Source organism: Gadus macrocephalus, chromosome 11, assembly GCF_031168955.1.
Source record: "Gadus macrocephalus chromosome 11, ASM3116895v1".
Classification (NCBI taxonomy): domain Eukaryota; kingdom Metazoa; phylum Chordata; class Actinopteri; order Gadiformes; family Gadidae; genus Gadus; species Gadus macrocephalus.
The window spans coordinates 2,067,705-2,080,349 of record NC_082392.1 but is presented as its reverse complement, the minus strand read 5'-3'; the positions used below and the strand labels follow the sequence as shown (position 1 = coordinate 2,080,349).

General features: G+C 48.9%; 1 protein-coding gene across 1 annotated transcript in view; it reads left to right on the top strand.

The window, feature by feature from the left end:
- Positions 1-8,155: 8,155 nt before the first annotated feature.
- Positions 8,156-12,645, top strand: part of loxl2b (lysyl oxidase-like 2b) — a 25,214-nt gene continuing 20,724 nt past the window's right edge. The window contains exons 1-2 of the mRNA XM_060064351.1: positions 8,156-8,567; positions 9,568-9,743. Of these exons, the coding sequence (XP_059920334.1) occupies positions 8,186-8,567; positions 9,568-9,743 (558 nt within the window). The 5' untranslated portion in view covers positions 8,156-8,185. The remainder of the gene's footprint in view (positions 8,568-9,567; positions 9,744-12,645) is intronic.

The following is a 12,645-nucleotide window of genomic DNA, read 5'->3' as shown; positions in this document are numbered from 1 at the left end:
CCCCTCTCCGTTTCTCCTCGCCGCCACCCGCCTCTCCGTGCTAATCCAGAGACGCACAGACGGACGGATCGCCCCTCCGGGACACCGCATTAAAGATTCTGTCAAAAAGTCTCTTGTTCAGCGGTGCAGTGTGTGGGGTTGACACCAGGCGTCTCTGCGGCTCAGCTCGCAGAGAGAAGACGGCTTTCATCCGCCACCCAAAGCACCAATGAAATCAAGCTTTCTTGTCCTCTGTGTTTTACTGGCTTCTGACAGACATTATTTTCCGTGGTTGTAAAACGTTGATCTCCGTGATGGATGTGTGCCTTCGCCGCATCAATTGGATGACATATTTCATCCTGGCCGAGACTGACTGGTGTTTGGCAGCGGTTGTGAGGACGTAATTAATGTCAGGCTCCAATGTGTTGGGAGTAAATCAGGGGAGATGTGATGGGCCGTGATGGACGGCGCTGGGGTTTGGTGTCACTGGCACATCATGAGGTTATCAACGACTCAGCCCTCTGGACAACACAGACCCACGCGGTGTTATCGATGGAGAGACGACGACGGAACACTGGATTTTATCTCATGATGTTCTTTTGCTTTTACAACAGGAAATGGCTAGCCGTCTGTTTTAAGGGGCATTGAACACGGTCAAGACTTTCTTCCCCGGGGCGAAAAGCTAATGCCGCTTTTCCACCGCACATGTAGCTCGACTCGACACGACTCGACACGACACGACTCGACACGGTAGCAGCACGGGTGCTTTTCCACCGCAAATAGTACCTCCTGGACGTGGGCGGGGTCGGCTGCGTGAAAGGGCCGTGACGTATTTGTGTACGCGACGCAAACAACACATACGCAACCCACACATGGACAGAACCCACATAACAACAATGGAGGACATCGATCGCATTACTATTATTAGCTGGCATGTTGAAGAAGTTGGAGAAGTGGAACATGTTGGCTGCGGCGCTGCTATGGATGTTACCAGCATGGTTGCCATGTCGCTCTCGTGACTTCGTCACACTCTCTGGCCAATCAGTCGCCGGCCGTCTGCCGACGTCACCTTTTAGCATCGGCTCAGCTCGCTTGGAACCTAGAGCGAGTAGGTACTAGAAAAAGCAGCCACTTCAGGTACCAGATACCATGGTACCGCGGTGGAAACGCAAAAAATGCGAGCTGAGTCGAGTCGTGTCGAGTCGTGTCGAGCTGGTACCATGCAGTGGAAAAGCGGCATAAGTGTGGCTAAGAGCTGGATAAGGTGGGACAGGAGAGAGTAGGACATCAGTGGTGTCCGGATTAATGTGGTCGTGGTGAAGGCCCCAGAGTGACCCCGAATGTACACGACGATGTGAAGAGTGGAAACGACAAAAACGACGTGTTTTATATTAAAAAAAAAAGTCCAAAAGGGGTTATGTGCTAAATTGTGTTCTTATTTATATTGTGCTCTACATTTACATTTACATTCAGGGCACTTGGCAGATGCTTTATCCAAAGTGACTTACAATAAGTACATTTGTCAGAAGTAAGAGAAACAACCATATATTGCTGTCGGTACAGTTAGGATGCTCATAGAACCAAGTGTCAAGCAGCAAAAAATCGCTGGTTAACCCCTATCAATTGTTAGTGCCTGGCTAAATAGTGTTTAATAAATGGTGTTGTTTGTTGTCTAACATGTTGCTCTCAAACCCACAGAGAGATTGAACAGTTAAAATCCTATAAACTGATTTATAGGATACCCTGAACGAATAGAGCAGCATGTGTGGCAAAATCCCGAGACCCGATGCTGTGCCATGAGCCGGGCACATTAAAGAGAGGACCCAGGCCCTGACACCAAACTGCGTGTTAATTGCAGAGTTTGGCAGCCGTCTCTACAAGCGGTGACATGATGCGTGTGGGCTACCATTATTATCTTTTTTAATTTAAACTCGAATTAAAAATATACAACGCATCAATGTTAATGATATTATACTTAAATGTGGGTGTAGATATCCCAGGAACATTTACTATGTAAATCAGGAATCCCCTAGTAGTCCTGACTAGGGGATATCACATTTGCATAATCTGCTGAACACAGGGTCAAACAGTTAGTCCGCGATACCAGAGGAACGGACAGCTAAAATACCCTGAACATCACCAAGATATCTTCCTCATATCACCGGATATGGCAGACAAATCTCAGGCCAAGCTATGGGAAAAACACAGCTGTATGTGTACGCACGTCCCACACACGTCGATCGATTGGACGATTGGAGCGCTACATTAGCCGAGTGGTTAGAATCTCCCTGTGTACTTAGACCTACTGTAGCCGCTGGCCAGACTGTGCTTTCTATCTTACTTGAATAAACGGTAAACTCAACTGAAGCCTCATTCTTGAAAAGATCACGGCAGGTACCTCATCCCAGTGAATAGACGCACAGACCAGTCCCTTCCCTCCTTATCTCAGTGAAGAGACGCACAGACCAATCCCTTATTCCCTCCCTATCCCAGTGAAGAGACGCATAGACCAATCCCTTCCCTCCTTATCCAAGTGAAGAGACGCGCAAACCAATCTCTTCCCTCCTTATCCAAGTGAAGAGACGCAAAGACCAGTCCCTGAGGTACCTCATCCCAGTACCTCTTCCCAGTGAAGAGACACACAAACCAGTCCCATCCCTCCTCCCAGTACCTCATCCCAGTGAAGAGGCACACAGACCAGTCCCTCCCCCCAGGTAGGCCTACATCATCCGAGCGGCGTGATACCAGTTGCTTTTAACTGCTCGTTTGAGTTTAATGCATACAATTTAGCGACACTAATCATTGCTGTTGATGTGTTCTCCTCAAGGGCGTAGGAACCGGGGGGGACGGAGGGGACGTGTCCCCTCCAATTTTCGAGACAGGCGCATTTGTCCCCCCCCAAAAAATTATACTGCAAAATATATATATATATTTTTTTATATTTTACTCGCTATTATTTTGAAAGCGCAACACAGCGTCTTGTCACCTGCCCCATGTGTGGCAGCGCGCAGGGTTGGGGCGGTTGGAAGTTATAAGGACTTCAGGCTGGAAACGCCTTCGAATCGCTGCCTAGAAGAAAAGTTGCCTGCTTTCCATCGGGGACGTAAGCGCCGCTGTCACCGCTGCTGATCGCTGCCAGCCTGCAACTCTAATCGCGTGATCTCGTGATCTCGCGTGAATACGGCTGTCTCGCAAGACAGCCATAAGCTGCCGCATCCCATCAACGGCTCAGACTGTTTGAGATGCGGGTGTCTGCAGCTAACGCAACAGGTTAGAGCTGTTAAAATGAAAAGACAGCAGTAGAATAGCAGAGAAGTTTTAGTGTCCTCCGCAGGCTCAAAACCTGGCTCCGGTCCACAATGTCTCAAAACAGACTCAACCATGTTGCTGTCTGTCATGTCCATCAGGATAGACTTGACTTACTGACAAGAAGTCAATTTGCAAGCATTTCGTGGCTGCAAATGACAGGAGAAGAAAACATTTTGGCTCTTTTGCCTAGGCCATAGTTTTTCAACCTTTTGTGTGTCACGGCACGTTTGACACTGTTGGATAACACTACAGTGCTATCTAGCTTTTATTTGTATCAGTTCTACACACTAATTTATATTTATCAGTTCATTACATCCATTCTAATGTCGTTTTCGTTTGCCTTCACACACCAATCAGTTAGTGGAAATGTTCGAATAATATCACATAGGCCTACTCGAGATTAAAAACAAGTTACATTTACGTTTACATTTAGGGCATTTAGCAGCTGCTTTTATCCAAAGCGACTTACAATAAGTACATTTGTCATAAGAAGTGCATCAATATATCGCTGTCGGTACAGAAAGGATGTTGATAGAACCGTTGGTGTATATGTTAAAATTCTTGATGCTGTTTTTCCGTTTAACCTTAACCTTTGCCTGTGTGTTCATTGAGGCATAAGATAGGCTACAACTAAGAAAAGAAAAGGTATTCAGAAAATACGAATTCAAATTTAGATCAATATTTTTCACATGTTATTGATCAGTCTACAAAACTGTATGATAAGGCCTGCAATTAAATAATTGATTTGATATGTATCAGTTCAATACTGCCATTCAAAATGTGTTTTCCTTTACAAATGTATATTTTTAGAAGAATAAAATACATTTGTGAATGTTTTGCAGTGTAGTTCATTTATGACATATTTCTCTTCGAACCATCAATGAATCTGTCAGGTTTCCGATATGTGTCCCCTCCAATGTTAAACACGTTCCTACGCCCCTGGTTCTCCTACGTGGGCCTGCTCGCTCCACGAGAAGGTTGGAAGCGGCCGGGAGGGTGGGAGGCAGGCTCCACCCCGCTCCTCCTAACAGAGGGAAAGTGGTACTTAAGTTATTCGCCACCCCTTAAAGTAATAACCCCGCTTCAGGAGCTCTTCCTAAAGCGCATGAGGTCATCGGAGCCGAGGGAGGCGTGCGTAGGGGCAGGTCTACCGTGGATAGGTCGTCCACCCGTGGGCAGGTCCACCCTTTGATAGGGTCCACCCATCGTCGGTCCAGAGGCCCACGGTTTCAAGCTTCAGTAAAAGTGCATGTGAGGAGTCCGACTGCTCCGCGTCCCTCATAGGTCCGTCCTTCTGTAGTCCGGCTCTGCGGAGGTGAAGGACTCGTATTGGGGCTGTTTTCTGCTGGAGAGATTGGCGCAATCCAAGGCAAGTCAGATCTGCATTAACTATACTGCGTTAACTGCTCACTTACTCATTTGTTTTTCTTGGTAACTTTGTTGCAGAATAGTTTTCTGGTCGTGATTTTCATTTGGAAATAAGTGACATCGCATCAGTTCGCCTGTTAGAGATGAAAAAAGCCCGTTTGGCCTTCAACAAGATAAAAGATAAATTGCTTTTCTAGGTTTTATCCTTGGCAAACTTATTTGGTATGTGTTTTATCCCTTCTCTTTCAGCTCTTTCAATATTTCTGTCGGTCAACACAACTGATGCAGTTTGTGTTTAAAAGTGTTTAAAGTTGTTTGTGAACCACCAGCCGTTTTAACTGTAATCCACACTGACATTCTCCTAGACTTCATATCTCTGCTTCAGTCCCTTCATGCATGGTCTTGTTTCTGATGTGAATCCAGACAAAACTACCGACAAACATCCACTGCGGAGTTATTGGCGTTAGGAATGTGTTTCCACGGCAGTATTGTGGTCCACCCTGAATGATGAGGATCTGATTTGAACCATCAAGGTTTATATGACCGCTGGCAGTGTAGAACTACTAAAAATCTTTCTTTCTTTCTTTCTTTCTTTCTTTCTTTCTTTCTTTCTTTCTTTCTTTCTTTCTTTCTTTCTTTCTTTCTTTCTTTCTCTGTGTGTGTGTGTGTGTGTGTGTGTGTGTGTGTGTGTGTGTGTGTGTGTGTGTGTGTGTGTGTGTGTGTGTGTGTGTGTGTGTGTGTGTGTGTGTGTGTGTGTCTCTCTCACTTTTTAAAGTGAGAGAGAAAGTTTGTGGTTTTTTTAAGTGGGGAAAAAACAATTTTCCCCACCTAACCCCCCAAGATCAGAAGGTCAGAACTTCCAGGAAACCCAGCCATGTTTGATTGGATGTTGAGTGGGCGCAGCCTTTTGTAATTGGCTGTCTAGTTTTAATTTGGTCTCACTCTCCCTTGCCAAGGAAAACAAAGAATGCATCAAGTGTATAACACTGGAAAATGCAGACTGGTGGATTCCATATGCCAGAGTGAAAGCCATGATTAGCTTCTGCTGTATCGAGAGTCTCCAGTCTGCGTTCTCAGACAGGGTCAGACAGACAGAGAGATGGATAGACAGACAGACCGAAAGATGGATGGACGGACCGACTGATATATGGATAAACAATAGTCTCTCATAGTGGAGTGTCTTTCGCAGGTTTTGTTCTGTGTGTCGGTCGTGTTTTAGTGATGACAGCGGGCCCACTGTTGGAGCCTGTTTCGACGGCCCCCCAGAGGGGCTGTGCGGGCCCCTTGTTCCCGCTAACTCTGGGGGCTTATGGGCTTGTGTAACCACTGCCACGTTACAGCGGCGGAACCTCCTTCAGATGAAGCCCGTATCCATACCCGGCCGCGTCTGACAGCTGTTGCTTCAGCAGTGTGAGATGGCGCTGCGAGCGACCGCGGTCGTGTCTCAGCGCATTGCCTCAAAACAAGACCCCAGCTGTAGCAGAGGAGACAAACAAAGGCAGAGGATGCTGCCGATGTCACTGGAGAACTACTTTTATACACGAGAGGGTCGTTATAGGGATCCTGTCGGCAGTGAAGCGTCCAACATTCAACACACAACGCACCGGGAGGGCATCTCGGCCTGTTGTTGTGCTGCTGGGGTTTGAAATGTGTTAGCGTGTGTGTGTGTGAGTGAGTGTTTGTGTGCGTCTGTGTCTTTGTGATTGTGTGTGCTGGTTTGTGTATTAGTGTGTATGTCTGCTTGTTGCTGTGTGTGTATGTATGTTTGTCTGTATGCGTTCTAGTTTGTTTTTGTTGTTTAAACGTGTGTGTGTGTGTGTGTGTGTGTGTGTGTTCCTGTCTGTGTGTGTGTGCTGGTGTTTGCGTGTGTATGGGTGTGTATGTATGTCTACAAGTTGGTGTGTGTGTGTGTGTGTGTGTGTGTGTGTGTGTGTGTGTGTGTGTGTGTGTGTGTGTCCTGGTGTGTATGTGCTGGTGTGTGTGTGTGTGTGTGTGTGTGTGTGTGTGTGTGTTCTGATGTGTATGTGCTGGTGTGTGTGTGTGTGTGTGTATGGTGTTTGTGGTGTGTGTGTGTGTGTGTGTGTGTGTGTGTGTGTGTGTGTGTGTGTGTGTGTGTGTGTGTGTGTGTGTGTGTGTGTGTGTGTGTGTGTGTGTGTGTGTGTGTGTGTGTGTGTGTGTGTGTGTGTTATTGATCCATCTTCTGTCCCCCCTGTTAAAGGCTTCAAGGGTCCCAGTGGGGAAGGGACCTAACGGCTCCCATTCAAACCAGCGGTTCTGATTGGTGGACGCAGAGATTACGGTCTCTGCTCTGGTGCCGCGAGGCTTTAACAAACATTCACAGCCCTACCCTGGCCCTCCCCGCGCCACTTAAACAGGATGAGGTCTTGAATTGTAAAGCTGTGTAAACTATCTGGTAATGACACTCTCCGCCATCATTACGCAAACCCATCCGCAGGTGTGGGAAAGGAATAAACGTTATGAGGATGGTGACATCATGTCGGCGCCTCGTTCCTCGTCAGACCTCCCTCGGCTGGTCGTCCTCTCTCCCACTGCCGGCATAGTCAGGAGGTTCTGAGCTCCATCCCCAACGTCGACGGTCCAGCCTGTAGGCATCCTGTAGCAAATCACCCCCTTAGCCCTATCTACTCCTTAATGACATGGATCCCAAAGTGGCTTTGAATTCCCCTCGGAGAAAAGTGTTTAAAGTGAATAATATCCCTCTCTTCTCTTTCCTCTCCTATCTTCTCCCCTGAGCCTCTCCTCTCAGAAGTTCCCCTTATCCTAACCATGAACTGGACATTGGCTGTTAGTTTGCAATCGGGACTCTTTGTCTCCCTGCTCATAGGGTGACAAGATAACAGGCAATCTCACATTCATACAGATTTGGGCACTGTTACTGTTTCCACCTCTTTAATGTCATTTGCACCTGGCGTCCCCTGCAAGGATTAACAAAGCCTTATCTCATCTTAAACCAGTGCTCACCCAGGATTAACAAAGCCGTACTTTATCTTAAACCAGTGCCCTCCCAGGATTAACGAAGCCTTATCTCATCTTAAACCAGTGCCCTCCCAGGATTAACAAAGCCGTACTTTATCTTAAACCAGTGCCCTCCCAGGATTAACAAAGCCTTATCTCATCCTAAACCGCAGTGCCCTCCCAGGATTAACAAAGCCTTACTTTATCTTAAACCAGCGCCCTCCCAGGATTAACAAAGCCTTACTTTATCTTAAACCAGCGCCCTCCCAGGATTTACAAAGCCTTACTTTATCTTAAACCAGCGCCCTCCCAGGATTAACAAAGCCTTATCTCATCTTAAACCAGTGCCCTCCCAGGATTAACAAAGCCTTATCTCATCCTAAACCGCAGTGCCCTCCCAGGATTAACAAAGCCTTACTTTATCTTAAACCAGCGCCCTCCCAGGATTAACAAAGCCTTACTTTATCTTAAACCAGCGCCCTCCCAGGATTAACAAAGCCTTATCTCATCCTAAACCAGTGCCCTCCGTCGGACGCCCTCCACCTGAGCCAACATGCCGGCCCCCTGCCAGCCCCCCCACCACCAGCCCCACCTCCCCTCCCTCCACGGGTCCCTGCTGCTGCTGCTGGCGCTGCTCGCCCCCCTGGCCCGGGCCCAGTACGAGCACATGGGCTACCCGCCCGGCTACCCCCAGCCGGAGCAGGAGATGTACAGCGCGCCCCACATCCCCGCCAACACCCCCAGGATACAGCTGCGGCTGGCGGGCGACAAGCGCAAGCACAACGAGGGCCGGGTGGAGGTGTTCTACAGCGGGGAGTGGGGCACCGTGTGCGACGACGACTTCTCCAGCCACAACGCCAAGGTGGTGTGCCGCGAGCTGGGCTACCTGGAGGCCATGTCCTGGTCGCCCTCCGCCAAGTACGGGAAGGGAGAAGGTAGGGTCCAGGGGATGTTTGGCTCGCTGATGTCTTTGTGAGTTTGTAGCCCTCCCTGTTCTGTGTTTAGAGTTCTGGGGGGAGGGATGGCTGTTGAGGATGTGAGGGTATCATGACGCGATCGTCAGGTTTATTACATTCTGGAAGTCTCAGGGTTGAGGATTTGTTGCACTTAAAGGTAAGCAGGAAGTGGGCTGGTTATGAACCCTTCTCAGAAAGGATTACGGTCAATGCAGGTCAACGACTCCACACGCTGAGAAGAACGCTGCACTTGTTTTATTTCGATTACATCTCGAGTCCAGAACGAATCGGTTTACTGGCAAAGCACAACGCACTCAGAACCCTCTCAAGCTGTTTACACGTAGGAGCACTTTACGAGTGACCCCCCCCGCCCCGCTTGATAGACTCCAATGTCGTGTGGACTCACGGCCGACGACAGCGCTATAAAACACCAGCCGTGGACCGGGAGGGCCGAGCCCAGTGGCGGTCAGCAGCCTCTCGCTATTTCATCACCGCTGAAACATTTTGACAAAAGCCGACCGAGATTCCCGGGCTTCCCGCCATCAGTCTGTCCTGAGGACGGATTTCACCACCCTCGGCCACGCCCCTCATAACGACATGTCGTCACGTTCCGTTTAAACTGAAACATCCCGGTGGTGACCATCTGGTTCACCTAGACTCCCCTTACCCCTCGTCCCTTCTTACGCACCTATTGTATGTTGTACATCGTGGCACTTAATGTATGCACTAATTGTCTGTTATATTTCCTTCCACTTAAAAAGAGTACTTAGCATTGTGTAGCATCTTATCCTAGCTTTCTTTGTTGTATCTGGGGAATGGGTTAACCTAGTGACTGTCAGTGCATTTTATGAGGTACATCTTACTGTACCGACAGCGATATATTGTTTCTCTTTCCTCTGACAAATGTACTTAGGCGCTTTGGATAAAAGCGTCTGCTAAACGCCCTATATTTAAATGTGATCTGCGGTTCTGTGTTCAGGCCGCGTGTGGTTCGACAACGTCCACTGCAGCGGCAAGGAGAGCACGCTGGCGCTGTGTGAGTCCAATGGGATCGGAGTGTCGGACTGCAAGCACTCGGAGGACGTGGGCGTGGTCTGCAGCGACAAGAGGATCCCGGGCTTCAAGTTCATCAACTCGCTGCCCAACCATGTGGAGGTAGCCTACGTGAGAGCGGGCCGGCACAGCCTGAACGTGGAAACGCTAACGTTGAGCACGTCAACGCTTTTATTTTGATTTGCTGAACGTAAAGACGCTAATCTTTAGCACGTCAGCGGCTTTATTTTGATTCGCTGAACGTAAAGACGCAAACCTTTAGCACGTCAGCGGCTTTATTTTGATTCGCTGAACGTAAAGACGCAAACCTTTAGCACGTCAATGGTTTTATTTTGATTCGCTGAACGTAAAGATGCTAACCTTTAGTACGTTAGCGGTTTTCCGTTGATTTGAGTTTTGAATATGCCGTCCATCCACACAAAATGTTTGCTTTTCACATCTTTAGTCCTGTCTTCTCTCAAGCACATGCCCAGACCCCTTCAGTCCCTGATCTATCACCAATTAAACCTCAGGCTTCTCCAAACGCATGAAACTTGTTCCGAAATATACGTCAGATTTCTTAGATAAATCTTTCCCTGAGGAAAACCTCATTTTTCTCCGTCTGACCCACCTCGGATAACCTTCATAAAGTCCATAAACATGCAAGTATAATATTATCCCCCTCTTGAGTTGAGCGAGGTGATTGATTACCTACGGGATACGTATCACACAGCCGTCTCCCCGAGGCTGACGGGAGCCAATCAGATGGGCGGTAGGATCCAGCGAGCGCGGTCCGCCATCAGTCTTAATAACGGCGGCGTAGCTGCCAGTCGTCGTGTGTCGGGGGGGGGGGGGGGGGGCCTGTGAGGTTAAACTGGTAATTGTGTGTAATTGTGTGTAATTATGCGTTCATCACTGTCACCGGGCGTGAGAGGAGCGGCAGGATCTACTGAGCAGCCTGTGAGTGAACCCGGAGGTAATGGCCGCCAGAGGCACGCCGCTATCAGCCCAGGATAATCTCTCTCTAATGGTATCTCGCTACTCTTCTGTGCAGCCTCTCATGCTTCCACATTCCAATGTTATGAGCGAACCACAAACCCTCTTTCATCACTCTCTCCCTGTCTGGCAACTTACACTCACTGGCCCTTGCTCTCTCTGGCTCTCTCTCTCTTTCCTTTCTGTATTTCTCTTTCTCCTCTGTCCCTCTGTCACTCTTCTTTGTTTTTCTCTCCCCCCCCTCTCCCTCTCTCTTTCCTCTCCGTCTCTCTCTCCCCCCTCTCTCTCTCTCTAACCTTTCTGTCTTTCTTTCCTCTCTGTTGCTCTCTTCCCTCTCTCTCTCCTTTATTTTTCTTCCACCCCTCTGTCTCTCTCTTCCACCCCTCTGTCTCTCTCTCTCCTCTCTGTCTCTCTCTCCTCTGTCTCTCTCTCTCTCTCTCTCTCTCTCTCTCTCTCTCTCTCTCTCTCTCTCTCTCTCTCTCTCTCTCTCTCTCTCTCTCTCTCTCTCTCTCTCCTCTGTTTCTCTCTCTCCTCTGTTTCTTTCTCTCTGCTGCTCCTCTGTACTCATCTTTCTTGTGTGGAAAGTTGCTTAACTCAGAAGAATGTGTGTGAAGACGTGCAGCAGAAGCAGACACCACCGTTCTGTGAGGAAGCGTCAGGCTCAGGCTTGAGTTGGGAAACCGGAGACAAACTCACGGCCCCCTGTACCGGCACTCTAGGGACAGTGGAGAGTAACGTATCTCAACAAGGTTTTTCGACAATGCAACGACTACAGCGGCACGCGGATCAGGAGGTTTGAGCGGGTTGGCTGGTAACCGGAAGGTTGCTAGTTCGAAACCCGGCTCAATTGTCGACGTGTCCCTGAGCGAGACGCCTCACACGAACTGCACCCGACGAGCGGGCTGTCGCCTTGCACGGTTGACACCGGCGTTGGTGTGTGAATGTGTGCGTGAATGGGTGAATGTTAGGCAATATTGTAAAGCGCTTTCAGTGGCTACCGGTTAGAAAAGCGCTGTATAAATGCAGTCCCTTTACCATTGACACTAGTGTAATCAGTCCGGCCCATTATAAGTAACCCCACCAACGTCCAGGAGAACACACTGACCCAGGTCAAAAGGAGCTGATATCTGTCCATCACTGGATCTATCGGCTGTTGACTGCAGGGTCCAGACAGCTTGCTCCTTCGGCCAGATAGTCCCGTCAGTATTTCCATCCACCGAGCAGAAGCCCGGCAACATCAAGAGCTTTTATAAGAACCCAAATGTTCTGCCTGGCCTCGTGTCCGCTCCTCTCCCTCCCTCCCTCCCTCCCTCCCTCCCTCCCTCCCTCCCTCCCTCCCTCCCTCCCTCTCCCTCCCCTCTCCTCCCCCTCATCTGGTAATGGTAACCCACGTGAGAGCGCCACAGCAGCCTCTGCCATCTCCCCTGTGTGTTCTCCTCCTGGGGTAAGAGGCCCCTGCTAGTGAAGGTATGTCTTTTACATCCCTCATCATAAAACAACAGCGCACTTTTTCCTATCGGCCAGCATGGAGCCATTTCAGTATTTAACTTCAGTTTACACCTCATAAGAAAATGACTTCCTGGAGGTTACGTGTACGTGTCGGTTATTTAATCAGATTCCACTGGGAGAGGTGACCTCATACTGGGTATAAATGTCTGTCCAGGCCCTGAAACATAAGCGCGGCCCAGGAAAATAACCGGAGACTTATAGCACGATAACAGTGTTGTTGTGTATTAAATATTCATAGGCAGAAGACTTTGAACTGCTGCATGCAGTTTGGCGTCCATGTAGCCGATGTTGGAAAGAAATGAGCTTGTGGGATCGACTGGAATATGGACTTTACCTTCGCTGCCTTAAAAACAGAAATTAAGCTAGAGTGTGTTGGCTGGTTACCGGCTAGTTCGATACCCGTCGAGGTGTCCCTGAGCAAGACACCTCACCCTAACTGCTCCCGACGAGCTGGCTGTTGCCTTGCATGGCTGACTCCGCCGTCGGTAATATGATAAAGCACTTTGAGGGGCCACTGGTT